This window comes from Eriocheir sinensis, chromosome 24 (genome assembly GCF_024679095.1).
Source record: "Eriocheir sinensis breed Jianghai 21 chromosome 24, ASM2467909v1, whole genome shotgun sequence".
Lineage (NCBI taxonomy): Eukaryota > Metazoa > Arthropoda > Malacostraca > Decapoda > Varunidae > Eriocheir > Eriocheir sinensis.
In genome coordinates this window covers 19,306,982-19,334,332 of record NC_066532.1, presented here as the reverse complement: position 1 = coordinate 19,334,332, position 27,351 = coordinate 19,306,982, and the positions used below count along the sequence as shown (strand labels likewise).

At 46.8% G+C, this 27,351-nt stretch overlaps 1 protein-coding gene and 1 long non-coding RNA gene across 3 annotated transcripts; both read left to right on the top strand.

Annotated features, from left to right (window-relative positions):
* The first annotated feature begins 1,306 nt into the window (after window positions 1-1,306).
* On the top strand, window positions 1,307-8,187 carry LOC127003030 (uncharacterized). Of its 2 annotated transcripts, XR_007756858.1 has the most exons (7): window positions 1,307-1,440; window positions 1,636-3,778; window positions 4,068-4,209; window positions 4,416-4,590; window positions 5,449-5,632; window positions 7,422-7,541; window positions 7,935-8,187. It is a non-coding gene; the product is annotated as an uncharacterized LOC127003030 (long non-coding RNA). The 2 variants fall into 2 exon arrangements; XR_007756857.1 differs by lacking the exon at window positions 5,449-5,632.
* Window positions 8,188-11,991: 3,804 nt separating this feature from the next.
* Window positions 11,992-24,006, top strand: LOC127003159 (conserved oligomeric Golgi complex subunit 4-like). Its single transcript, XM_050869550.1, has 18 exons — window positions 11,992-12,181; window positions 12,872-13,069; window positions 13,360-13,450; window positions 13,926-14,012; window positions 14,561-14,754; window positions 15,104-15,356; window positions 16,192-16,202; window positions 16,821-17,111; window positions 17,404-17,651; window positions 18,311-18,455; window positions 18,664-18,762; window positions 19,669-19,798; window positions 20,053-20,189; window positions 20,319-20,504; window positions 21,450-21,587; window positions 22,469-22,539; window positions 23,060-23,118; window positions 23,893-24,006. Exons 1-17 carry the CDS (start codon window positions 12,092-12,094, stop codon window positions 23,100-23,102), a joined length of 2,412 nt encoding a protein of 803 aa, XP_050725507.1. The 5' UTR covers window positions 11,992-12,091; the 3' UTR covers window positions 23,103-23,118; window positions 23,893-24,006.
* The last annotated feature ends 3,345 nt before the right edge of the window (window positions 24,007-27,351 follow it).

Sequence of the window (27,351 nt, the reverse complement as noted above, 5' to 3'; positions counted from 1 at the left end):
CCAAACCCCTTATGCAAGAGTTAATCAGCATCTTCATTCTTTCATCCCTGTGCTGTCCAAACCCCTTATGCAAGAGTTAATCAGCATCTTCATTCTTTCATCCCTGTGCTGTCCAAACCCCTTATGCAAGAGTTAATCAGCATCTTCATTCTTTCATCCCTGTGCTGTCCAAACCCCTTATGCAAGAGTTAACCAGCATCTTCATTCTTTCATCCTTGTGCTGTCCAAACCCCTTATGCAAGAGTTAATCAGCATCTTCATTCTTTCATCCCTGTGCTGTCCAAACCCCTTGTGCAAGAGTTAATCAGCATCTTCATTCTTTCATCCCTGTGCTGTCCAAACCCCTTATGCAAGAGTTAACCAGCATCTTCATTCTTTCATCCCTGTGCTGTCCAAACCCCTTATGCAAGAGTTAATCAGCATCTTCATTCTTTCATCCCTGTGCTGTCCAAACCCCTTATGCAAGAGTTAATCAGCATCTTCATTCTTTCATCCCTGTGCTGTCCAAACCCCTTATGCAAGAGTTAATCAGCATCTTCATTCTTTCATCCCTGTGCTGTCCAAACCCCTTATGCAAGAGTTAACCAGCATCTTCATTCTTTCATTCCTGTGCTGTCCAAACCCCTTATGCAAGAGTTAATCAGCATCTTCATTCTTTCATCCCTGTGCTGTCCAAACCCCTTATGCAAGAGTTAATCAGCATCTTCATTCTTTCATCCCTCAGTGGGCCAAGGCAACAAAGTTTTGCACATTCACACACAATCTCGCAGCACTCACTCTCATACACTTCACAATAAGTGCTATGGCCGGACCATCCCACTGTTCAAATCATCACCGCTCTCCCCTATATAGTGGTACGTTTAACCCGGTGATAGCAGCAGGGATCATGTTTCTTAATGGTCCCTCCAAGCAAGAAAAATGAGAAAAAATCACCCTCACACAAACCATTTCATAATATATATCAAAGTATTTCTGATCAAATTATGTATCATCTATTTTTTGGGGTTTAAATATCATGGCACAAATTTGGCCCGTCACTGCTACACGGTAAAGCCACAAATTTGGCCCGTCGCTGCTACCGGGTTAATGGTCCCTCTAAGCGAGAAAAATGAGAAAAACTCATCCCTCACACAAACCATTTCATAATATACATCAAAGCATTTCTGATCAGATTATGCATCATCTATATTGGGGTTTAAATATCATGGCACAAACTTGGCCCATCGCTGCTACATGGTAAAGCCACAAATTTGGCCCGTCACTGCTACCGGGTTAATGGAGCAGCCACCTGTGCCTGAGCCAAGGTGTCTGATGTCTCCGTCGCTGCCTCTCCGCATCTCTGAGTCTCCCTGTACTTCCAGCGTGTTGCCCCGGCTGGAGAGACACGTTGATGGAGGCGGCCGTGTGTGTCATCCCTTGCCTGTATCCTCTGGCGTCCAGGTAAACAATGATAATTATAATAATAATAATACCAATGATAGTAATGAATATGATAATTCCAGTAATAGTAATGAAATGATAATCAGTCAAATAACGAGATTATTAAACACTGTTGCTCCTGTATAATTTTCATCTTGTGTCTAATTCTCCGTCACTGTCTCCTGGGTTGTGTCTAAGTCGGTCTTGTTCTTTCAGAGGCGCGTAAGTGGAGAGCATCGGCGCAGCGCGGGAGCAGCACGTCAGGGTGTAGGGTGTTTTTTTAGCTGGTGTAGGGTGTTAGGGTGTTAGGTGTAACAACGGTTGGCTCTTTCACAGAACGGGTGTGATTCCGTTCTGCGTTTGAGTCTTCCACCTTCGGGCGGTCTCCCTCCGAGATGTCCGAAGTTTTTTTGTCGGTTTCCTCCGTAGGAGGAAGCCGGCTCTAGCTACTCTGGTCTCTCTTCCGGGGGCCAGAGCGGTCGGGCTCTGCTTGGCCAGGCGTTGCCTTTCGCGTTGTCTCCGCCGAAGTTTTGCCAGACTCTTCCGTAAGGTTGAGCCTGGCTTTTTTATTAGGTGGATCAGGCTGCCTTCTTCCAAGGAGTCTGATGGGAGTGGAGTCTTTTTTTTGGTGTATGTCTGTGGGTGCTCAGTGGGTAAGGGAGGGTGGGGTAGAATGGTTGGTGGGCTGGAAGTGGGTTGGGGGATGAACCCTCTGGGATTTGGGTTGTGTCGAGCCTTACCGCCTGGTGTGTTGGGTAAACCTTCACGCCAGGGGGGGGGTGCCAAGACCATATCCATTTCCTGGGGCAGGGCGATTCCCCTTTCCCATGCTAACTGGCCCTCCTCCGTCTGCCTCCCCAAACCCCCGCTGAGTGCTTGTGTGTGTTATTTTATTTAGGATGTCTTTTTTTTGTATGCCTTTTTCCCGTGTGTTTATACCCAATAGCTAGCGTGTGTGTGTGTGGCAGTCCGGAGGCGCGTGCAGCGAGGACATCACATCACGTCACTACGGTATATCCACGGTATTTGGTTTAGTGTGTGTGTTTGTGTGTGTGATGGCAGGCCTGCCGTGTGTTTGACCTTTTGCTGTGTGTTGCTGTGTGACTGCTAGGATTTCATTTCTATGTATGTTTTTTTCCCCATAACCCCCTTCCTCCCTAGCTCTTTAGCTGTTGTCCCTGGCTAGGCGCTGGGTGGATGCTGCCGGGCGACCAACGGCGGTGGCGGTGTGCAACGCGGGAGCGGCTGAGGTTTGGGTAGCACTACGGTGCAGGTTATGTAGGGTGTGTGAGTTTTTTTTTTGTGTGAGTGTCTTTTTTTTGTGTGTGGGGTGTTGGCGGGGGACTTAGCTAATCACTGTGTCAGGAAGGCATAGGCGTGGCCGTCTGTCCATCAGGCCGACGGGCGGGTGTGCCACCTGGCAGTCAGGCTAGCAGGTGACAGGCAAGCTATCTGGTGGTCAGGCTGGCAGTCGGGCCATCAGATAGGTAGGCAGGCCACCTTGCGGTCGGGTTGTCGGGCGGGCACGCCACCCTCGGTCAGGTAGGCAGGCAGCAGCGTCTACGCTGAGCCGTACGGCTACACGTACGAACGCACGGAACCCGTACGCTACGTTCCGCTGCACTGACGCTCGTCGTACCTCTGCTCGCACGCTTGCGGGCGGGTAGGGGGCGGGGGGCGGATGGGCGGACGGGCGGGCGTACGTGGGAACGGGCGGGCGGACGGGTGGTCGGGCGGGTAGGGAGTCGGAGCAACGCTTGAAAGACGCGCAGATAGATGTCAGATTCTCCCGTAGGGAGGTCTGGCAAGGTGATAGTGTGGGCGGCGGGGTTTTACGCGGGTGAGTCTGTGTTAGAGCTCTGCCGCCAGGGCAGCTCCTTCCGAGCTGCCTGAACTGAGGACCAGTTTTCCTCACAGGAGGAGGCTGGTGGGGCTTAGGGTGTTAGGGGTACAACGGTTGGCTCTTTCACAGAACGGGTGTGATTCCGTTCTGCGTTTGGGTCTGCCGCCTTTGGGCATCTCCCTCCGAGATGTCGGTTAGGATTTCTTTTTTTTATATGTCCGTGTGTGTAACTGTTGCCTTTTAGCCTGTTGTGTTCCTGAGCAGCAAGAAGAGGAGGCTGTGGTGACCCGCCCGATGCGGAAGGCTTCTGGGCCCTCTCGGCGGGGGCGCACCTCTCTGGCTGACTGGTTAAGGGAGGGCTTCCCGTCTGGCCGGCTGTAGGTTCAGTCCCAGGATTGAACCCATGGCTTGCCAGATGGGGGGCTGCGCCTGTGACCAGGAGGCCGGGGAGGCGCCCCCTCGCTGGGCAGAGTCTGGGGGCCCTCCGTCTTGGGGAGGTCGCTGCAGCAGGAGGAGGTAATTACCGCTGGTTTTGTAAGGCATTGTGGTTGAGAGCACCTTGCAGCTGTAACGCGAATTTCGTTCCGTAATAAACAATGTACCGCCATGCTGCCTGTCCTTCCTCCCTCCCAGCACTGTGTACGTCTGTGTGTGTGTGTGTGTGTGTGTGTTAATTCTCCCTCACTGCACTGTGCGTACGTCTGTGTGTGTGTGTGTGTGTTGCTCTGTCTCTCTCTCTCTCTCTCTCTCTCTCTCTCTCTCTCTATCTTTCAATCTCTGTGTCTTTCTCTCTCTCTCTCGTTAGTAAAGAACAGGCAACAAGAAACCTCCACGGCCGAGCTTCAACAACAGAACACCTCGTCACCGTTGATGAGGCTCCACGCCCCGGACCACAGCCATGTTAGCCTCGATAATAGTCCTCGGCGCACTTATTCTGAGACGTCCTGGTGAGTGAGTGCCCTAATTGCCTTCATGGATAATGTCACAGGTATCCAATGGTTCAGGTGTGATGTCAGATATTTTTGTTATTGTGTCGTAAATATCCAGTGATTATTTCAGAGTCGCTGAATGTTCATCGCACACAGTTTGTCTTTGAGTAAAAACACTGATTAATATCCATGATCGGTTAGGTTACGAACTCCCTCGATTTCAGGCTGGAGAGCTACACAACACCGGTCATCCGCTGAGTGGTTGAATTCCTGGTCTACCGGCCCCTGGAGGAGTGGTCGATTGCCTGGTCTACTGTGGATATGAGTGGTTGATTCCCTGGTCTACCCCTGGATGACGCAGCTGTTCCTATGCAGGGGAAAACTCACACAAGCGATAAGGTAAGGTTTTAATGGCTGGGTTTACAAGAAGTTTTAATGGGTGGGTTTACAAGAGGTTTTAATGGGTGGGTTTACAGGAGGTTTTAATGGGTGGGTTTACAGGAGGTTTTAATGGGTGGGTTTACAAGAGGTTTTAATGGGTGGGTTTACAAGAGGTTTTAATGGGTGGGTTTACAAGAGGTTTTAATGGGTGGGTTTACAAGAGGTTTTAATGGGTGGGTTTACAAGAGGTTTTAATGGCTGCATGGGTTTACAAGAGGTTTTAATGGGTGGGTTTACAAGAGGTTTTAATGGGTGGGTTTACAAGAGGTTTTAATGGGTGGGTTTACAAGAGGTTTTAATGGCTGCATGGGTTTACAAGAGGTTTTAATGGCTGCATGGGTTTACAAGAGGTTTTAATGGCTGCATGGGTTTACAAGAGGTTTTAATGGCTGCATGGGTTTACAAGAGGTTTTAATGGCTGCATGGGTTTACAAGAGGTTTTAATGGCTGCATGGGTTTACAAGAGGTTTTAATGGCTGGCTGGGTTTACAAGAGGTTTTAATGGCTGGCTGGGTTTACAAGAGGTTTTAATGGCTGGCTGGGTTTACAAGAGGTTTTAATGGCTGGCTGGGTTTACAAGAGGTTTTAATGGCTGGCTGGGTTTACAAGAGGTTTTAATGGCTGGCTGGGTTTACAAGAGGTTTTAATAGCTGGCTGGGTTTACAAGAGGTTTTAATAGCTGGCTGGGTTTACAAGAGGTTTTAATAGCTGGCTGGGTTTACAAGAGGTTTTAATAGCTGGCTGGGTTTAAAAGAGGTTTTAATAGCTGGGCTTACAAGAGGTTTTAATGGCTGGGTTTACAAGAGGTTTTAATAGCACCTGTCGGACCTGGAGACTCCCCCCTGAGCCTGACGGTGGAGCTGTGGGCCCTGCACCAGACCCCCACACCCCCCCACACCACCCACAGCAGGGGCAGGGCATTGAGACTCCCCCCACAGGCTAAGACAGGGAGGGACTTTAAGATCCAGGTTTTTGTCATCTGCACAGGAATTGACACGTGGTATTTGGGAAAAGCGAGTAGCAGGCTTTTTTTTTTAATATAGTTTCCTTTTTTGTGTGTGCCCTTGAGCTGTCTCCTTTGTTGTAGAAAAAAAATACTTGGCGAGGCTTTCATAGGCATTTTGGGCATTTCCAGGGGTAGTTTAATGACCCTGGTGGTAGTCTGACCCTTCCTCTGCGCAATGAACTTGAAAAAACACTCAAAAACATGCTTATTAATCAGGTAGCAGCGGGGATCATGTTTCTTAATGGTCCCTCCAAGCGAGAAAAATGAGAAAAAATCACCCATCACACAAACCATTTCATATATATCAAAGCATTTGCGATCAGATTATGTATCTTCTATTTTGGGGGGGTTATATCATGGCTCACAACCAAGAGAGCCCGGGCGAAGTGGAAAAATTTGGGTAGCTTTTCCGATACCCTACGCCCCTGTCCACCCAGCAGTGAATGGGTACCAGGTATTAATCGGGGGTTGTGTCCCGTCTCCTGGGGTCTGTTCCATTCTCCTATAATTCCTTCCCCTTCTGTCTCTCTCTGGCATATGATCACAGATGTTGCGCTGCCCACTAAACAAAACTTTACAACTTTCCAACAGTTGAATTACGGTTTGATCCAAGTGTTGTCCCTGTGGCTCACCCTCCTAGAGAAATACCTGTTGCTCTGAGAGGTAAACTTAAGAAGGAATAGACCATATGGAAAGATTAGGTATCATTATTGAAGAAAATACACCCACAGACTGGCTCAATAGTATGCTTGTAATTGACAAAGATAAAAAAAAGCCACAAATTTGGCCCATCGCTGCTACACGGTAAAGCCACAAATTTGGCCCGTCGCTGCTACACGGTAAAGCCACAAATTTGGCCCGTCGCTGCTACACGGTAAAGCCACAAATTTGGCCCGTCGCTGCTACACGGTAAAGCCACAAATTTGGCCCGTCGCTGCTACACGGTAAAGCCACAAATTTGGCCCGTCGCTGCTACACGGTAAAGCCACGAATTTGGCCCGTCGCTGCTACACGGTAAAGCCACAAATTTGGCCCGTCGCTGCTACACGGTAAAGCCACAAATTTGGCCCGTCGCTGCTACCAGGTTAAAGGTTTTGGGCAACTTAAATTTGATCGGACTTCTAAATAGGTGACCTTTAATACCTGTTTTGGAAGATATAGGCCTACCTTAGACTTACATTTGGAGTAAGCGGCTAGCTCTGAAATATACCAGAGAAGGATGCATGAGGCTTTTGGTGAAGGTGTAGAGATCATGATGGATGACATTTTGGTGCATGGGCGGCGCACAGAAGAGGAACATGACCATAGATTAACCCGGTAGCAGTGACGGGCCAAATTTGTGGCTTTACCGTGTAGCAGCGATGGGCCAGATTTTTGCCACGATATAAACCCCCCAAAATAGATGATGCATAAACTGATTACACATGCGTTGATATATATTATGAAATGGTTTGCGTGAGTGATGATTTTTTTTCTCATTTTTCTCGTTTAGGGGGAGGAGCCTTTAAGAAACATGATCCCCGCAGCTACTGGGTTAAAGATGTCCTAAAGAGATGCTGAGAGACAAATCTGAAGCCGAGCCCAATAAGATCTAGCTGAAAACCAAGCAAATTGAATATATTGGTCATGTTTTGACTGAAAGTGTCATCCATACTGATCAGCAAAAAGTGGAAGCTGGTGATGAGTTTATTCCTGTCCCACAAAACAAAACAGTGTCAGAGGTTTTTGGGCATGATCAATTATGTGGGTAAATAATTCATACAAAATCTTTCCACACTCACAGACCCGCTGCGTGTTCTGCTGGAGAAAAACACTGCATGACTGTTGTTGGGAGAAGACACAGCATGAAGGCTTCCAGGAGCTGCAAGACATCCTTGTGGTCAGGGCGCCTGGTCATTATGATGTAAGTGCTGTACCTGTCTTACTTTGTGTAGATGCTTCAAGCCTTGCACTATGGGCCTGTATGATGCAAGAAGGTCACCCTGTAGCTATCTCAATTTTGTTCTCGTTCCTTTACTTGTCCTGTTCTTTACATATGCCGATGTGCGAAATCAAATTTATTATTATTATTATTATTATGCAGCGAGGTCATTGACAAAATCTGAAAAAAACTCTGCCCAGATAGAGAAAAAGCTACTTGCTATAGTGTTTGGGGTTGAGAGATTCCATTCCCAGCAGTACGGCAAACATAACATTGTTGTAGAGACAGACCACAAGCCCTTGGAAGCTATTCTTAGGAACCCACATAATTGCCTCTACACCTTTGAGAGACTAATGAATGCTGATCCTTTCCCAGGGAGCGTCGGCAGAGATCGAGCTGGCGGAAGGTTGGCGGCCGGGTCAAGCTCACCACCGACAAGGATTTCCGTGACGTGCGCTCGGCCAATGTTGTTGACCTCGGCTATGACAATCTTACTAAGGTGGTGGAGGTGGGGAACGGCATCTACATTGACGACGGACTCAAGGAGATCCCTGAGACTACTACTACTACTATTACTATTGCTATCCTCTATACTGCTATGTGTACTATTAAATCCTCTTTACTGCTACTATGTGTACTATTGAATCCCTTATATAGTACTTCCATGACAGCTGATCGGTGATACTATTACTACTACTGCTATGACCACTTAATCCCTGGTAAGTACAATGTCATTATCATCATCATTATTTAGGTTAAGGTCCATTAAATTCAATCTTCCTGAGCGGTTGGACGCTTTATGGCTCTCCTTCATTCTACTCTGTCTCCCACCCAATGCTTATACGGTCCTATCAATCCCAAGTCTTCCTGTACACACCTTCTCCATGTTTTCCTAGGTCTACCAACTGGTCTCCTTCTGTCTACCTCCATTCTACTCGGTCTTCTACCCGATGCTCATCCAATCCCATCACTGCCAAGTCTTCCTGTACACACCTTCTCCACGTTTTTCTAGGTCTACCAACTGGTCTCCTTCCTTCTACCTCCAATCTCTCCAACACTCCCAGCACTGTATCCTCCCCTGCTCTCTTTACATGTCCAAACCATTGGAGTCTTTCCCTTCTGAGGACTGTTTCCAGGTCCTCTTCTAAAACTCCCAGCACTGTGTCCTCCCCTGCTCTCTTTACATGTCCAAACCATCGGAGTCTTTCCCTTCTGAGCACTGTTTCCAGGTCCTCTACTAAAACTCCCAGCACTGTGTCCTCCCCTGCTCTCTTTACATGTCCAAACCATCGGAGTCTTTCCCTTCTGAGCACTGTTTCCAGGTTCTCTACTAAAACTCCCAGCAGTGTGTCCTCCCCTGCTCTCTCTACATGTCCAAACCATCGGAGTCTTTCCCTTCTGAGCACTGTTTCCAGGTTCTCTACTAAAACTCCCAGCACTGTGTCCTCCCCTGCTCTCTTTACATGTCTCTGCCAAATATTTCCCTCTCCCTGCCTCTGTCCCTGCCAAATCACTCTCTCCCTGCCTGTGTCCCTGCCATATCTCTCCCTCCCTGCCAAATCTAGCCTCTCCTCCTAACCTACCTTACCCTACCCTAAGCTACCCTAACCTCCCTCTCTCTCCATCAGGTTGACAAGCCCGTCCATGGTGAAGAAGCCTTGTCCTACCTGCGCTGAGGTGACCCGTGTGGGCAACGCTACCATGGATGGAGCAGTGGGGGAGGCGGTGGCTGAGTGGATAGCATGATGGCGCCACATTCGGGACAACGCGAGTTCAATCCCCGCCCGGTGCCACCAAGCTGGGATTTTTCAGCCGCCGCCGAGTGGCTTAAAACTACCCACATGCGAGCAAAATCTGGAAACCTATCTTCGTTATTGGGGCTATTTCCTTGCAAATGGGGATATTCCTGGGAGAGTACGTCACGGCAAAGCCATTTCTGGTCTCGAAATTGCAATACAGCGCCTACCGGTTGAGATAGCCTTGTCTAGTTCTGTCTCTCTTATCTCTGTGTTTTGTCTTTACCTCACAGATAATTAATTCTTCCTCATATATATATCTTGATTGCCCTCTCATCTTTTTAATTAATCCTCGATATCACTCTCTCTTAATCATCCCAGCCAGCTGTTCCTCAGTGGCCCTCGCACACTTCTACACAATTTTCCGTACATACCAAGATACACTTCTAATCGTCAGTCAACTCTAATATAAATTCTTTCTCCCACTCCTCTTTATAATAGTTCTGTCTCTCTTATCTCTGTGTTCTGTCTTCACCTCACAGTTCATCATTTCTTTCTGTCTCATAATTTTTGCCTTATGTGTAGTTCTGTCTCTCTTATCTCTGTGTGTTCTGTCTTCACCTCACAGTTCATCATTTCTCTGTATCTCATAATTCTTGCCTTATGTGTAGTTCTGTCTCTCTTATCTCTGTGTGTTCTGCCTTTACCTCACAGTTCATCATTTCTTTCTGTCTCATAATTCTTGCCTTATGTGTAGTTCTGTCTCTCTTATCTCTGTGTGTTCTGTCTTCACCTCACAGTTCATCATTTCTTCCTCAGACTCTAATTTTTGCCTTATGTAGTCTGTCTCTTTATCTCTGTGTGTTCTGTCTTCACCTCACAGTTCATATTTCTCCAACTGACCTCGCGCACCGTGCCTTACACAGTTCTCTGTCTCTCTCTCACTCTGTATTAAAACAAATATGGTTCATCATTGATTCTCTATCTGTGATTCTTGCCTTAGGTCTATTTCTGTCTCTCTTGTCTCTGTGTTCTGTCTTTACCTCACAGTTCATCATTTCTCTCAGTCTCATAATTTTTGCCTTATGTCAGGGTATTAGGCTTTATTAACAGGACGGTAACCAACACACCACAGTTGCCAGTTGCTCAGCCTGCTTTAATTATCGCATTTCTGCCATTTTTTTTGCTGTGTCTCCATCTGCCATACAATATCAGCCATGGCATAATTATGACAAAATATGTTTTTATGATTGATTCTCTGTGATGCCAGGAGTGCAAGCAAATTTGATGTGAATCATCCAGGTGCATGGCGAGGTTCCGCTGGGGATGGCCAGGGAGTGGGGAAGGAGTGGTCGCTAAGAACATTAAAATATTACACTTTGACCTTATTTCCACACCACCAGAATAAAGAGGTTTATTATTAATATTATTAGTATTATTTTCTCACACACACACACACACACACACACACACACACACACACACACACACACACACACACACACACAGACAGAGAGAGAGAGAGAGAGAGAGAGAGAGAGAGAGAGAGAGAGAGAGAGAGAGAAGGGTGTGAGAGGTCAGTTGGAAACGTGCCAACAGGGTCAAGCGGGCTGTCTCCGTCAGAGCCGCCACTTAAGATTTGCCGGACTATAGTTAGGCCGCACTTAGATTATGCTGTCCAGTTTTGGTGCCCACACTACAGAATGGACATCAACTTGCTAGAATCAGTTCAGAGGAGGATGACCAAGATGATTAAGGGGCTGAGGAACCTCCCATATCAAAATAGGCTGAAACATCTAAACTTATACATTCACTAGAGAGACGAAGAGTGTGGGGAAATCTGATAGAAGTATTCAAATGGGTCAAGGGTTACAACAAAGGCGATGTAAGTAAAGTATTGAGAATTAGCCAGCAGGATAGAACACGCAGTAATGGATTTAAATTAGAAAAGTATAGATTTAGGAGAGATATAGGCAAGCATATTGGTTTAGTAATAGGTTGGTGGGGGAATGGAACAGACTCAGCAATCACATAGTTAGTGCAGGGACGATAGCTTGTTTTAAGTCCCTATGTTCTTATGTTCTCTCTCTCTCTCTCTTCCATCTTCTCCCCCTCCTCCACCTCCTCCTCCTCCATTTCTTTCCTCGCCTTCCCCCTCAACCCCTCCTCCTCCACCTCCGCCCATCATGTGTTCTAGCTATATTTCATTGCCATTTTATTTCCATTCTCATCAAGGGTTTTTGTGCGCTCAGATTTCGTGGGTTGATCCGCAAATGGCAACGTAACTAGTCCGCACCTCAAAAATAAAACAAAATAGTACAAGGCAATAATACATCAGAGTGTAGAGTGTATAAGGACATAAGAACATAGGGAGACTGCAAGAGGCCTAATGGTCCACACAGGGCCACTCCATATTCCCCCCCCCCCTACCACCTGTCATCCTCGTCCATGTAGCTATCCAGTCTACTCTTAAAACAAGCTATCGTCCCCCCCTACCACCTGTCATCCTCGTCCATGTAGCTATCCAGTCTACTCTTAAAACAAGCTATCGTCCCCCCCTACCACCTGTCATCCTCGTCCATGTAGCTATCCAGTCTACTCTTAAAACAAGCTATCGTCCCTGCACTACCACCTGTCACCCTCGTCCATGTAGCTATCCAGTCTTCTCTTAAAACAAGCTATTGGGCCCGTGGAGGCGGCGGCCATCATCGCCATCATCAGGAGGCGGGTCAGCTGCTGCGGCGCCGAGCTGTCAGACGCCCTCCACCTGTATTTACTTATTCCACCCTCTTGACGATGGTGGACGAGGAGGAGCACGTGGACCCCAGGAAGCTGACGTGCCTGGCCGACATCCAGAAGGCCCACGACAAGCTGTGCCGGGAGGAGGTGAGGCACGGCGCCGCGCTGCCACGTCCACCAAACCCTTTCCTCCCCGCCCACGTCTCCGCGCCTTGAGGTCACGAGTGTCCAGGGCAGGTGCTCGGCGACGGGGAGGCAGGGCGGGGATTTTCAGAATGTGTCCAGTGTTACGCCCGCCACGCAGCAGCCTGCCTCGCCCTGTGACACGTCTTGTGGTGCTGTTCATCTCTACACCCATTTTCCGTTTAAATGGTTATATGGGGGGTCACCAGGGGACAAAGCCCCACCTTAGGAGATGATGTTAAGTCTGCTTAGATAAAAATCAGGGAGGGTCAAGGGGAGACAGCCCCCCCATTAGAAGGTGATGGTAGGTTTGGTTAGATTTATCAAATTCAATTATGTCATGCAGCTAATGCTAAGCATTGAGAAGAGGTGAAAGGAAGGGAAACTTGAAAGACTAGTGATGCCAGTGAGGGATAGGAACTTGTCCACCGCAGACTCTTGGGTAAGCGAGACAGAGATGAGCACTGAGGCCGTGCACAGCCTAGCGCATGCCCCAACCTGACCATTAGCTTCATGAGCACCACACGGTGTGCCCTTGCCCTGTAACCTCTGGCTGTGCTGGCTTCATGTACTGTTCTGCTTGGTGTTAAGGAGAGTCTGTGCAGGGTTAGCCCCCTTGCCTCTGCGTGATCATTAAGGTAAACCATCTGCCAGGTGGCCGTGGCGGAGCGTTTGGAGTGGAGCGTGGGCAACCGTCACCACCTGGAGGCCCGCCTGTCCCAGCTGGCCCGCCTGGTGCCCACACTGCAGCTGGTGCGCGCCGACGCCAGGCAGCTCGAGAACACCATCTCCTTCACACACCAGCTGGCTAACAATGTTTCTGCCAAAGTTCGCCAGCTGGACTTGGCAAAGGTATGTGTGTGTGTGTGTGTGTACCTAGTTGTTTTACCAAGTTCGTGTTTTCATTTCATAATTCAGTTGGACTTTTATCTCATCCAAACCCCAAACTCAATCAACCTTTTTTTCTTTCCATTTTCTTTTCTTCCATACATCTAGGATTCCATTACTGTGTGTGTGTGTGTGTGTGTGTGTTTTAAACTTATATTACAAAGGATAAGACAGCAAAGAGAGCTCCATCTATTATTACTTTATTACTATTACCATCATCATTATTACTACTGCACTTTATTTTCCACCCCCAGAGCCGTGTGGTGGAGACGCAAGCACGGGTTGGTGACTTGCTGGACCTGGAGGGCTGCAGCGGGGGAGTGGCCACGGCGCTAACACAGGAGGGTAAGAGAGAGAGAGAGAGAGATACTTTTAAGCACTCATTCTTTTCTTTCTCCCTTATATTCACATTTCACTTATTTTCTGTCCAATCCCTCAAGTCAATCCTCTGTTATTTTCTCTTCATTTTTTCTTTCTTTCATGCATTCATTTTTTCCTTTCCTTCCTTTCCATTCAGTCACATTCTCTTCTTTCTCTTCACATCTTCATTCACATTTCTCTTGTTTTCCCTTCAATCCCTCAAGTCAATCCTCTGTTATTTTCTCTGCATTTTTTTCTATCCATTCAATCACTTTTTTCACTCGCCAAGTGGGTTATGGGAGGCTCCCTTATCAGGCACTACACATACGCCCTCTTACATACCCTCCCTCGACATAATCACCCTCCCCCTATATTCCTGTCCATTATTTTACGTTTACGCTCCCTCAATATTTCCCTTGTACACATATGCCCCCTAACATACCCTTTCTCCGCACCGCAGACTATGAGACGGCAGCGGCGCACATCCACCGCTTCCTTGCCATGGATGAGACACTACTCCTGCACACAACCGACTCCGCCAGCAAAGGTACGCCATCACCCAAGTGGAGAGTATCGTGGTGCCGCTCCACCCACCTGAAGTTGACCTGTCTTTTGCCCACTCGTCTAAACTAAGTGGGCAGTGATTAACGAGTATTTTCTCTCTCAGTTATTTTTTACCTTTTCCAACACTTGAGAGTTTGAGACTGAACTATAAAGGAACAATGCGCTTAACTTACGACCAAGACAGTTATATATAGAGACTGGGAGATGGGATTTTACTATACTGCTTCCCTTTTTCTTCTAGTTTGTTTAGTCGCTCTAGTCTACATCGTCCAGGCATCCATGTTTACTCCTACTCGTCCCTCACCATCTTCTCAGTCAGCCATTTTCACTCTTTATTCATCCTCCTCATCCATTTTTACTACACCTCCTAATCCCTCACCCACCTAGTCAGCCAGTTTTACTCCTCTTTATTCATTATCCACTTTCATTCATCCATTTTCACTACTTATCTTTCTGCATCATCCGTCCAGTCCCTCTTACTCCGCCTCCTGACCCCTCATCCACCCAGTCATTCATCGGTCTCCTCCACAGCCGAGAACGTGGAGTCATGGTTCGAACGTTTGCGGCAGGCGGAAAAGGAGCTGAGTGGCCTTATCACACACAAGTTCGATGAGGCTGTTAAGCGCGAGGACATGGCCAGTGTGGACCGGTTCTTCAAGCTGTTCCCGCTCCTCAACAAGCACCAAGAGGGACTAAGGAAGTTCACCACCTACCTGTGCGCTAAGGTGAGGGAAGGGAAGGGAAGGGATGAGGGAGGGAGAGAGACAGCTGTGAAAATGAATGCAATGGAAATGGAACAAGGTGAGGAGGTGTGTGTGTGTGTTTCTGTGTGTGGCGAGGTGAGGAGGTGTGTGTGTGTTTCCGTGTGTGTGTGTGTGTGTTCTTTTGTCTGTTTTTGTTTGTGTGTGTGTTTCATTTTCTGCCTGAGTGTGTGTTTCTGTGTGCGTGTCAAGGTAAGGAGGTGTGTGTGTGTGTGTGTGTGTGTGTGTGTGTGTGTGTGTGGTAAAGTTAGGCTCAGTCAAGACACCTCATATTCAGGTCCTTTCTGAAGTGTCTCTCGTCTCCGCCACACAGGTCCAAGAGTCCACGGCCCAGAACTTGGCCTCAGCGCAGAACCTTGGGCCGAGAGAGAAGCGCTCGCACGTGGTTTGGGCCGACACCTTCACGCTGCTGTTTGAGGGCATCGCCAGAACCATTGAAGTGCGCCAGCCCATCATAGAGACTTACTACGGTGAGCATTTCCCAGTTAGTCTTCATATACAAATTCTAGTGCATCAGAATTTTTATATATATGCCCTCTACCCTCTCCCAGGCTTGCTGTTGTATGGTGGGTGAGGTGATGCGCCCCCCAGCGTATACCCCATTGATTGATTGATGGGAAGTTTTTATGATAAGACTGGTTTTTATTTTCTCTCTAACAATACAAGTTGCAGTTTCAGCATAAGGAGTTTAATAGGTTCAGTTTATTTTTGCCAGTTTTCAGTGCCAAGCCCGTACATCCATTTAGCTCAGTCACTCACATCTGTACTAAAACTGAAGTCCTCCTGTTAGAATGATGATCAGTTTAGGTTTGAGGAACTTTTGATGATTCTCTGGTAATGAGTTAAGCAGTGTGTGAAGATTCCCTTAACCTTAGCTCACTATGACCCAAACAGTCACTATATATGTGTACTCAGTAAATTCATAGATGCTTCCTTTGTGATATGACTTTCTATCTAACAAAGCGAGCTCTTCCTTTGCTGATTTTTGGTGTAAGTTGTTGGCTGTCATATGCTTGGAGAGACCCTTAACCTTACATAACAATAACCCAAACAGTCATTCTATATGTGTACTCGATAACTCATAGATGCTTCCTCAGTAATGTGACTTTATGCGACACAGTGAGCTCTTCCTTTGCTGATTTTTGGTGTAAGTTGTTGGCTGTCATATGCTTGGAGAGACCCTTAACCTTACATAACAATAACCCAAACAGTCACTCTATATGTGTACTCAATAACTCATAGATGTTTCCTCAGTAATGTGACTTTTTATGCGACACAGCAAGCTCTTCCTTTGCTGATTTTTGGTGTAAGTTGCTGGCTCTCATATGTTTGGAGAGACTCTTAACCTTACACAACAATAACCCAAACAGTCACTCTATATGTGTACTCAATAACTCATAGATGTTTCCTCAGTAATGTGACTTTTTATGCGACACAGCAAGCTCTTCCTTTGCCGATTTTTGGTGTAAGTTGCTGGCTCTCATATGTTTGGAGAGACTCTTAACCTTACACAACAATAACCCAAACAGTCACTCTATATGTACATTCAGTCACTTCACACATTCTTCAGACTGGGCTATGTTAAGGGCTGGGTTATGTTAGGTTGGGTTTCATCAGGTTGTGTTATTAATGTAAATGATTGGTCTTTTGTCACTCCTGTTGCTTTTGAAATTGATGTTAACCTTTGCTGTGTATTTCTCTCTCTCACGCACTACCCTCTCTCTCTGGGGCTGTGCTAGGTTGGGCTATGTTAAATTGGGCTTCATCAGGTTGTGTTAATAGCGTAAATGATTGGTCTTTTCTCACTCCTGTTGCTTTTGAAATTGATGTTAACCTTTGCTGTGTATTTCTCTCTCTCACGCACTACCCTCTCTCTCTGGGGCTGTGCTAGGTTGGGCTATGTTAAATTGGGCTTCATCAGGTTGTGTTAATTGTGTAAATGATTGGTCTTTTCTCGCTCCTGTTGCTTTTGAAATTGATGTTAACCTTTGCTGTGTATTTCTCTCTCCCTCAAACCATATCACTCCCAGATCTCTCACATCCCATATCATTTCCCTGTCACCTCCCTCTCGCACCCATATCACACTGTCACCAATACTTTCCCATGCATCATACCTTGCTTATATCCTCTGTCACCCCATACCTTGCACATTCTAGTAACATTACCACCCCACTCCCCTTCCATTACCAGGTTGGGTGTGGGCCGGGAGCTGCGGATTGACCAGCCTGACCCAAGGGACCTGGACACACTGCTCGGGGAACTGACGCTGATCAACGCACGGGCGGAACTCTACCTTAGGTTCATCAGGAGGAGAGTGGCGGTGAGTGTGTGTGTGTGTGTGTGTGTGTGTGTGTGTGTATTTACCTTGTTGCAATATACAGGTAGTGAATTTTTTTACAAGTCTCTGTCTCCGCATCTCATAGTACCAAACTGAACTCTACTTCCCACGTCATGCACACGGTCTCCACATATCACAAAACACCCAAGAAATCAATCCACACAGCTTCCGCATATCACAAAACACAAAAAAGTTAATCCGAACCCAGAAATGGAAAGTCAACTTTTACTGCTGCTACTACTACTACTGATACTACCAATCTCTCTCTCTCTAGGCCGATTTCGAGGCTTCACTCCCGGAGAAAGATGTACGGGAGAAGAAGGAGAGTGAGTTTGAGGCCAAGTTGTCGCAGTCCCAGCTGGTGTGCGACATGGCAATCTTCGTGGGTGACTACACCGTCCTGGAGCAGTTCTACCTTAACGAGTCCTTCAAGAAAGCGCTGGCCATGGACACAGTGGAGGACGGCGCACAGACTTCTTCCATTGTGGACGACGCTTTCTACATCATCAAGAAGAGTATTAGGTATGGCTTGGGTTGGGGTTGACGGGGTTGAGTGTGGGTTAGGTTAGGTTGGTATGGGTTTAGTTGTGTTAATGTGGGTTGAGTTGGGTCAGGTTGGGTTGGTGTGGAAGGGATTTTGGGTTGGTTTAGGTGTGTGTGTGTGTGTGTGTGTGTGTGTGTCAGGAAAGAATTGTGAAGGATTTAGAAGAGAAGGAAAGGAGAGAGGAAGAACATGGAAGAAAGAAGGAGCAAGAAGAGAAGGATAGGAGAGAGCAAGAATGTGAAAGAAAGAATGAGAAGAAGGAGGAAGAAGAGAAAGGAAAGGAGAGACCAAGAATGAGAAGGAAAGGAGTGTAAAATGGTGCCCCAGTGTCCCTGTGTTACATCTCCCTAATACCTAATCCTGTGGTTGTGTTCCTCATGCATTTCGTAGATTAAGGAGCTGTTGTAATGTGTTCCAGGCAGTCCATAGATAAACAAAACTGCAATGAACGCAGCATAAATTGGAGGCCCAGTATCCTTATGATATGTCTCCCTTATGATGTGTCTCCCTCTAATCCTGTGGTTGTGTTCCTCATGCGTTCCACAGAGTAAGAAGCTGTAGTAATGAACGCAGCATAAATTGGAGGTCCAGTGTCCCTATGATATGTCTCCCTCTAATCCTGTGGTTGTATTCTTAGGCGGTCCATTGCGTCGAGCAGCGTGGACGGCGTGTGTGCCATGCTGAACCACGCGGTGACCCTCGTGGAGACCCAGTTGGCCGAGGGTTTCCGACAGACGCTGAGAAAGGGGTTCCCGGCACAGGGCTACCTCGACCTCAACCAAGTGAGTGCGCAGAAGGGAGGATTTGATTGGGGTCTACTCTACATGTAACTCCCTATCTCTCATTTACCTATTCTGACACTGAAATACCTCTACATCTCTCTGTATCTCTCTTATATAGCTGTTCTGGTTAGGTTAGGTTAGGTTAGTGTAGTCATGATGCTGAACTCCCTGTCCCTATCTCTGTGTTGATAAGCTCCATGTCTTGCAGGCCTATACAGTCCTACAGTCCTCACTGCAATCCACACTACAGGCCGGGAAGATCAACTCCTCATCGACAGACTCGGACGCATTGAGACAGGCATTCCTGGTGTGTAGATCATTGTTCTTATGGGGAAAAGGTTCTTGTGTGTGTGTGTGTGTGTAAGGGATTTGAGAGGCTGTATGTTCCTTGTATTAGTGTAGGAGTGTCTGTGTATGTGTGTGTGTGTGTGTGTGTGTGTGTGTGTGTGTGTGTGTTTAAGTGCATTGAGACAGGCATTCTTGGTGTGTAGATCAATGTGTTTATATGGGGTAAGATTCTTGAGTCTATGGGGAAATGTTCTTGCATAGGGGAAATGTTCTGTATAAGGGAATGTTCTTGTATTATGTATATAGGGTAAGATTTTTGAGTCTACAGGGAAACGTTCTTGATATAACTCTCTCCAGTGCACCTCCTACCTGTCTGCCCTTCACTTCTCTTTCCCTCACCTCATCTTCCATACTTCCATGCTTACACAAAACTGTCCCCACATATTTAAACTTGATCACCTCCTTCATTCTCTCCTCCCCTATCCTTATCCTGTACTCTCGGCTCCAACTCTGTACGGCTTTGCAAAATCAATGACCTGTTCTCTCAAATACCATAACCTTACTCTTTCCAGCATTCACTCTCAGCTTCTCTTACACACCCTGTCTAACTCATCCAGCAGGGCGTCGGAGATATGGATAGATAGGTTGATGTGGGAGGGTATTAGGGTTGCCTTAGGTGTGTGTGTTTGTGTGTGTCAGGAAAGAATTGTGAAGGAGTTGAAAGAGAAGGATAGGAGAGAGCAAGAATGTGAAAGAAGAGAAGGAAAGGAGAACAAGAATGAGGAGGAGGAGCAAGGAGATAAGGAAAGGAGAGCAAGAATGTGAAAGAAAGAATGAAAAGAAGAGAAGGAAAAGAGTGTAAAATGGAGCCCCAGTGTCCATGTGTTATGTCCGTTTCATCCGTGTCCTCAACCCTCTCCCCCAGACGGCCCTCAACAACACGGAGACGAGCATTCGGCACATCCGCAGTCTGCACGGCTCGCTGGAGGAGAGCGTCAACACCGCCATGCCGGGCCTCTCCATGACAGCCCGGGCCAAGCTGGACTCCTGCCTCAGTGAGTGGCGGCGAGCTCTCCATCGTTGCCTGTCTTGATTCTGTCTTTATTTTGTGGTTTGATTAATTTTTTGATGATTTTTTGTTTATTGATTTTTTACTTGATCTTTATGTATTAATTTTGAGGCCCATGAACCTTAAGGAAACACTCATTAGAGCCTGATTGACCTCCTTGTCGGCGTTTGGAAATAGTTGATGAGAGAGGCGGCAGCGTCTGACTATACCAATTTCAGTGTATTTTTCTTCCTCCTGCAGATGACCTCAAGGCAACCACAGGCAAACTGGCGCTGGTCGGGGAGTTTGGAATCTCTCAGCTGCGTGCGACAGCCGTCAAGCCGCGAGTGAAACCGTGGGTGGACACCTTCAACACAACCTCCCACGACATCAAGGAGGTGTGTGGGTGTGGGTGTATCTATGGCTAAAGAAGTGCAACAAGATCTCATGTTTTCAAAGGTGTGACTGACTGCAAGGACCTGACAACATTCCTTCATTGTGGCTCCATCATCCATTCACTTTCCCAGGAAGAGTTTGCGTCGTACGAGGCCAACGACCCGTTCAGCCAGAGTTTGATGGTTCAGGTGGACGGGCTGCTGGGCTCCTTCGCACCGCTGCTCACCGAGGACAACTACAAGGCGCTGGTGGGTGTGCTGGTGGGGGAGGTGGCCGAGCAGCTGGAGAAAGCCGTCTTCAAGTCATCATTCAACAGGGTGAGTCGCTTGAAGTGCTTGAAGGAGGCTGCATGGGCTAGTATCTTAACCCCTATCTCTATCGATCTTCCCCTGCTAGCTGACTGTTTCCCCATGTCATGCTGGCACTCAACACCCCTATCTTCCTTATAGCAGCATCTGAACACCTACAGAATACTTGAGGTCCTTTCCCTTCCTCCTGTTCCTCTCACACTCTCCCTCCTCCTGTTCTATTTTCTCACCTTTCTCTCCCTTCCTAGTACTGCTTCTGCCTCTCCCTCTCTCTCTATTACTCTTCTCTCTCCCTCTCACTCTCTCCTCCTGTTCTATTTTCTCTCCTTTCTCTCCCTTCCTAGTACTGCTTCTGCCTCTCCCTCACTCTCTGTTACTCTTCTCTCTCCCTCTCACTCTCTCCTCCTGTTATAGTTTCTCTCTCTTCTTAATGCTGCTTCTATCTCTCCCTTTCTTTATGTTACTCCTTTCCCTCTTGTTTTCTCTCTCCTCCTGTTATAGTTTCTCTCCCTTCTTAATACTGCTTCTACCTCTCCATCTCTTTTCCTGTAACTCTTTTCTCACGTTTTTTGTCTCCCTCTCCTCTCCTTCTCTCTGTCTGTCTCTTATCTTGTTTTCTCTCTCCCATTCCTTCCTCCCTTTCTTTACCCCTTCCACCCTTTCCTCCCTATTATTCATGCCTCTTCTACTTTAATATTACTACTGCTACTATTGTCTCTATCCTTATCTATCTATCTAGGTATTGGAGGGAGGCTGGGTTGCTATTTCTGCTGCCCCTTCTATTTCTACTACTACCACGTCATCTACTAATATTACTGCTACAATTGTCTCTCTGTCCCAGTCTATCTAGGTACTGGAGGGAGGCTGGGCTACTGTCACTGCTGCCTTTTCTAGTAAAACGGCTACTCTTGTCTCATACCAACCCTGGCTCACCACATTCCCTTCCCCTTCCAGCTGGGCGGCCTGCAGTTTGACCGAGAGGTGCGGGCCATCGTGGGCTACCTCTCGCAGGTGTCGGAGTGGGGCGTGAGGGAGCAGCTGACGCGCCTCACCCAGATGGCAACACTGCTTAACCTGGAGAGCCTAGCAGAGGTGACTGATGCTTATATTCTCTAGTATGTCAAGACCTCACACACTCACACTAGACAAGGCTTTGGTTGGGGTTGTTGGGGTGGTTTCTGAGCTGGTAATGTGTTGTTTCTTGGGCCAGTATTCCCTAGCATGTCAGGGCTCACACGAGCACACTTGGTATAAAAAAATCACCACTGGTCCACTGAAAGTTTCTGTCACTAGCAGCAGCACTAGCTCTTGCACGCCCTCTTGTTGCAGTAGTCCTAGATCGTGAAGAAACACGGCCACGCCTCCGTCTTGAAGTACTCGGGGCAGGGTTAGGGAGAGGCTGCGAGGCAGGCAGTGTATATACATCACTATCATTGCTTTGTTGGCTAATGTCTCCAAAATCGGATAGCCAGTCACTGTCACTAGTATCACTGTCAATGTCACTACCATAGCAGTCATCAGAGTCACTCACTTTGATTTGCCCACACTCTTCTTCCACCCGGATCAGAGGAACTGCTCGACGCGTCACAAGACATGACAGATGTATTCTGAACAAAAGTGGAAAATGATCTGTGGCCTTCGGTAGGCCGCGCCCTGGAGACGAATGAGAGTGTGTACAAATGCCATTCTTCTGAGTCAAGAACTGGCGGTATATTTGAAACGTAGGGATTGTAGCGTGTGATGATTATATATATGATCCCTGTACGGATGGGGCGTGTGGTAGTGCGCTTATATATACGATCGCCATAATCTAAGTGTTAAAAGTGGGAGACAGATGGGCAAACCCAGACAGAGGGAGTGTATAGAAGTAATCCGAGACAGACAGACCCAGAGAGAGTATATACAAGTGTTAGATAGTCCCCTTTCTCCATGGTTGGTTTTGTCTAACACTGCAGCGTTCCCTGTGTCCGCAGGTGTCCGAGTACTCCACCACCACCACCTGGAGACTCACGCCGTCGGAGATGAGGAAAGTGCTGCAGCTGAGGTGAGGAAAACACTTGTGGAATTGTTTTGGTCTCTTCAGCAAATTCCCCTCCTTTCCTTTTCCTTCCAGCTGAGGTAATGAAAACACTCTTGCCATGCACTGTGGTTTGTTACTCTCTCACCCAGCATCACCCATCCTTGTCTTATGCAATGGTACACTCTTCTAACTATTCCCTTCCTTCTCTCTCCTCTCTTCCTTCCAGCTGAGGTAATGAAAACACTCTTGCCATGCACTGTGGTTTGTTACTCTCTCACCCAGCATCACCCATCCTTGTCTTATGCAATGTTACACTCTTCTGGCTGTTCCTTTCCTCCTCCTCTCTCTCTCCAGCTGAGGTGATGAAAACAGTCTTGTCATGTACTTCAGTTTATTATTCTCCACCCCTCAACACTTCCACTTGTCCCAATACAATGCTACACTCTTCCTCTCAGTCATATTCATCTTAATCCACGCTCCATTATGCTGGTTTCAAGAGGCAGAGGGATGAGGCGTGTGATGTGACCATGTGCTTTGTTTTCAGAGTGGACTTCAAGGCTGAGGAGATCAAGAGACTGAAGCTGTAGTGGGTGGCAAGAGAAGGTAATTGCAACAGTGGTAATAGCAGTAGTAGTAGTAGTAGTAGAAGTAGAGGACTCGCATTCCCTTATCTCTCCCTCTCTGTCTCCAGGCTGTCACACAAGGAAGGAGAGGAGAAGAGAGCATGGAGTGCCATTTGCTAGCCTGCCCCACACACCTCCTGGACCCTGGGCACGGCCTGGCACTGAGGGGGAGCTGGAGGGTGCCAGTCTGTGCATGGGAGGGCCAGGCAGGGCTGTGGTGAGACCTAACAAACAGCACTCAGCTGGGTCTCATCTCCCCCTCTTCTTCCTTGTGTGACACTGAGAGAGAGAGAGAGAGAGAGAGACTGTTCGTGGTGTTCGTTTTCCTGCAACACCCCTGCACAATATGGCACCCTGGCACTCCCCCTCAGAGCCAAGGTGCCACATACTGCTGCTTTCTTCCTTGCTTCTTTCTATTTTCCCTCTTCTTCCAACATCATATCTCTTGTTGCAGTTCTTCCCAGCATTCTTGCCCCTTCTTCTCTTCCTAATGTAATGGGTCTTTTCTCTCTTCTACAGCTGCTTCTCCTCTCAGCGGGTTCTTCATCTTCCAGCATCTTCTCTTCTCCCAGCAGCTCCTTCCTTCTCTTCCTGCTAGCTCTTCACTTGCTGGTTATTTCTTTCTTCCACAGCTGCTGCTCCTCTTCCAGCATCTTCTGCAAGTCTTCCTTATGTCTCATCTCCCAGCATCTCAATTTCTTCTCTTCCTGATGTAGCCGGTCATTCCTGGTCTCACTCTGCGTCTCCTCCACAGCTGTCCCGGGTGGTGGTCGTTGGTTCTCCCTTCCCAGCGCCGTGCCACGCAGCCGCCCCTGGCAAGAGAAACTGATGTAACAATTCTAATAAAAGTACCTGGACACGTTTTGAATTACCATCTTTTTCTGTATCCTCAAATGAGTTAGTGTTTTGGTCTTTATGCTATACTGTCCTTTTCTCTTCCTATCTCTGACACTCTGTTGATTATGATACTAACACTGCAAAGGGAGGAAGCAGTGAAGGGCAGCCAGATAATGGAATAAGGTAAAAGATGCATGAGAGAGAAGGAATTATAATCATGGGAAATAAAGACTGTACAAGAAGCAGCATCCTCCTCCTAACTCATCACATGCATCAGAGGACGTGGAAGTGAAATCTAGCACAGCAATCGCACATACAAGCCGTGGAAATGAGCTGTTTATAGAAAAGGTAAGTGTGGTGTGTCAGGAGAGGATGGTGAAAGTAATGAAGGATGTAGAAGAGGTTAGTACTATGGGTTTAACAGCAATGAGAGTGGCTTGTGGACTGCTTGAATGGGTGAAGAGGATGACTCTGAAATGGAATAGGATGGAGAGAGTAAGTTAAGTATGAACGAGAGGTTTGGTATGGGTGAAACAGTGAAGAGAGTGGCTTGTGGACTGGTTGAAAGGGTGAAGAGGATGACTTTGAAATGGAATAGGATGGAAAAAGTAAGTTAGTATGTATTAGAGGTTTGGTATGGGTGAAACAGTGAAGGGAATGGCTTGTGAACTACTTGAAAGGGTGAAGAGGATGACTTTGAAATGGAACAGAATGGAAAAGGTAAGTTAGTATGTATTAGAGGTTTGATATGAGTGAAACAGTGAAGAGAGTGGCTTGTGAACTACTTGAATGGGTGAAGAGGATGACTTTGAAATGGAATAAAATGGAGAAAATAAGTAAAGTATGGACGAGAGGTTTGATATGTGTTGAAACAGTTAAGGGAAATGGCTTGTGGAGTGCTTGAATGGGTGAAGGAACTGCTCTGACATGTGGTAGAATGAAGAAAGCAAGTTCAGTATGGACGAGAGGTTTGATATGGGTGTAACAGTAAAGGGACTGTGAATTACTTGAAACGGGTAAAGTGCTCTACTCTGAGATGGTTTGGACACGTAATAAGAGGAATGACTGAGTGCTGGGACAGGACGACAGGATGCAGCAACTTCAGAATGCCAAGATACAGAGGGGCGTGTGAGATGGTAGGATACGTTATTGAATTAAGGTGATGATGTGTGATGTGGGGGATGTGTTGAGTGTACTAAGGAGGCAGAGGCTGTGATAGTATGGGAACATCAGGAGGAGGAGGAGAAGGATGTTGAGGCAAATTTTAGAAGATGTGAGATTTCAGGATATAGTATTGAGTGAAGATGATGAGGTGTGATGTGGGGGATGTGCTGACTCTACTAAGGAGGCAGAGGTTGTGATAGTATGGGAACATCAGGAGGAGGAGAAGGATGTTGAGGTGAATTTTAGAAGATGTGAGATTTCAGGATACGGTATCGAATGAAGATGATGTGGGGGATGTGTTGAGTGTACTAAGGAGGCAGAGGCTGTGATAGTATGGGAACATCAGGAGGAGGAGGAGGAGGAGGAGGAGGAGGAAGATGTTAAGGATAATTTTGGAACACCTTGAATGGCAAAAAAAGGTGCATCAGTATTTTTTTTTTTCTTGTCGTTTTCTTTCATGTAAAAAAAAAAAAAGTGATGAATTTATCCACCAAAAAATCTAGAAACCACCCAAAAATTACTCAGGTTTACCGGACTATCAGCAATGTAGCTCATCTGGAACTCCCCTCAGGAAACTATCAAGACTTCCTTTGAGCTTTGACACTGTGGTTAGGGTGTTTGTCAAGGTGGTGGGGACGGTAGTAGTCAAGTCTTCTGCTGGCGATGATGCTGATGACCAACCGCTCCATCGCTGCTCTCAGAACCTGCAAGAGTTCATCCATTTTATTGTCTCCCAAGAACCAGTTTGGGTTTGTTAAGGGACATGTATTTTGTCCCTTAACTATAATATGGAGGCGTAATATCGTATTTTGGAGGCGCATAGTGATTCTCAATAATTACCCCTTTTTTTTAGTAAGTGCAAAAAAAAAAAAAAAAAAAAAAAAAAAAGCCCACTAGTTGCTCCTCTGAACAATAGTAGAGAGAAAGGAAGGAAGGAAAGAAGTACAGAAGGAAAGGACATTAAACAAAGAAGAATGGAGAAAGACCTGGAGACAGTGTGTGGAGGAAAACATGGGAGGGATGACCACCAGGGAAGGGAGAGGAAAGAAAGAAAGAAAGAAAGAAAGGAAGGAAAGAAGTAACTAAGGAAAAGACATTAAACAAAGAAGAAAGACCTGGTGAGTGTGTGGAGGAAAACATGGAAAGGATGACCACCAGGGAAGGGAGAGGAAAGAAAGAAAGAAAGAAAGGAAGGAAAGAAGTAACTAAGGAAAAGACATTAAACAAAGAAGAAAGACCTGGTGAGTGTGTGGAGGAAAACATGGAAAGGATGACCACCAGGGAAGGGAGAGAAAGAAAGAAAGGAAGGAAGGAATGAAGAAAAGAAGGAAAAGACATTAAACAAAGAAGGAAGAAGAAAGACCTGGAGACAGTGTGTGGAGGAAAACAAGGAAAGGATGACCACCAGGGAAGGGAGAGGAAAGAAAGAAAGGAAGGAAGGAAGGAAAGAAGTAAGGAAGGAAAAGACATTAAACAAAGAAGGAAGAAGAAAGACCTGGAGGCAATGTGTGGAGGAAAACAAGGAAAGGATGAACACCAGGGAAGGGAGAGGAAAGAAAGGAAGGAAGGAAGGAAAAGGACAACGAACAAAAGAAGAAAGAAGAAAGACTTAGAGACAGTGTGTGGAGGAAAACATGGGAGGGATGACCACCAGTAACATGTATATCCAGTGACATCCACATCCTAACCTAACAAATAAATTAATTAAACTCGTGTAAGATGTGACCAGGATGAGCGTCCAGCTGGTGTTTGAAGGCATTCACTGAGATGACATACACACACACAGCCACACCGTCACTCACCCTCTCTCCCTGCCACATAAAAGCGTGCCATGTTGTGCCACACCTGCTATGGCACCGTCCTCGGCCACACCACACGGCAGGGATGTTCAGTGCCACGCCCCCTACGGCCAAGTGGAGAACTCAGAGCACAGGTTAACACTTATTTCTAACTTTATTTTACTAGTAAACAGTTTCTCATTGATAAGACTGATATATAAGGTTGGCTAGGAGCTTAGTTAATGTACATGGGTCATTTATAAGCTTTAAAATGAGCAATGTGACCACTTTTGGGTGCCGTTACAAAGACAAACATCATCTGTTCTTGGTCTTGTAGACGTAAACAGGTTAACACTTATTTATAACTTTATTCTAATAGTAAACAGTTTTTCAGTGATAAGACTAATATGTAATGTTGGCTAGGAGCTTAATTA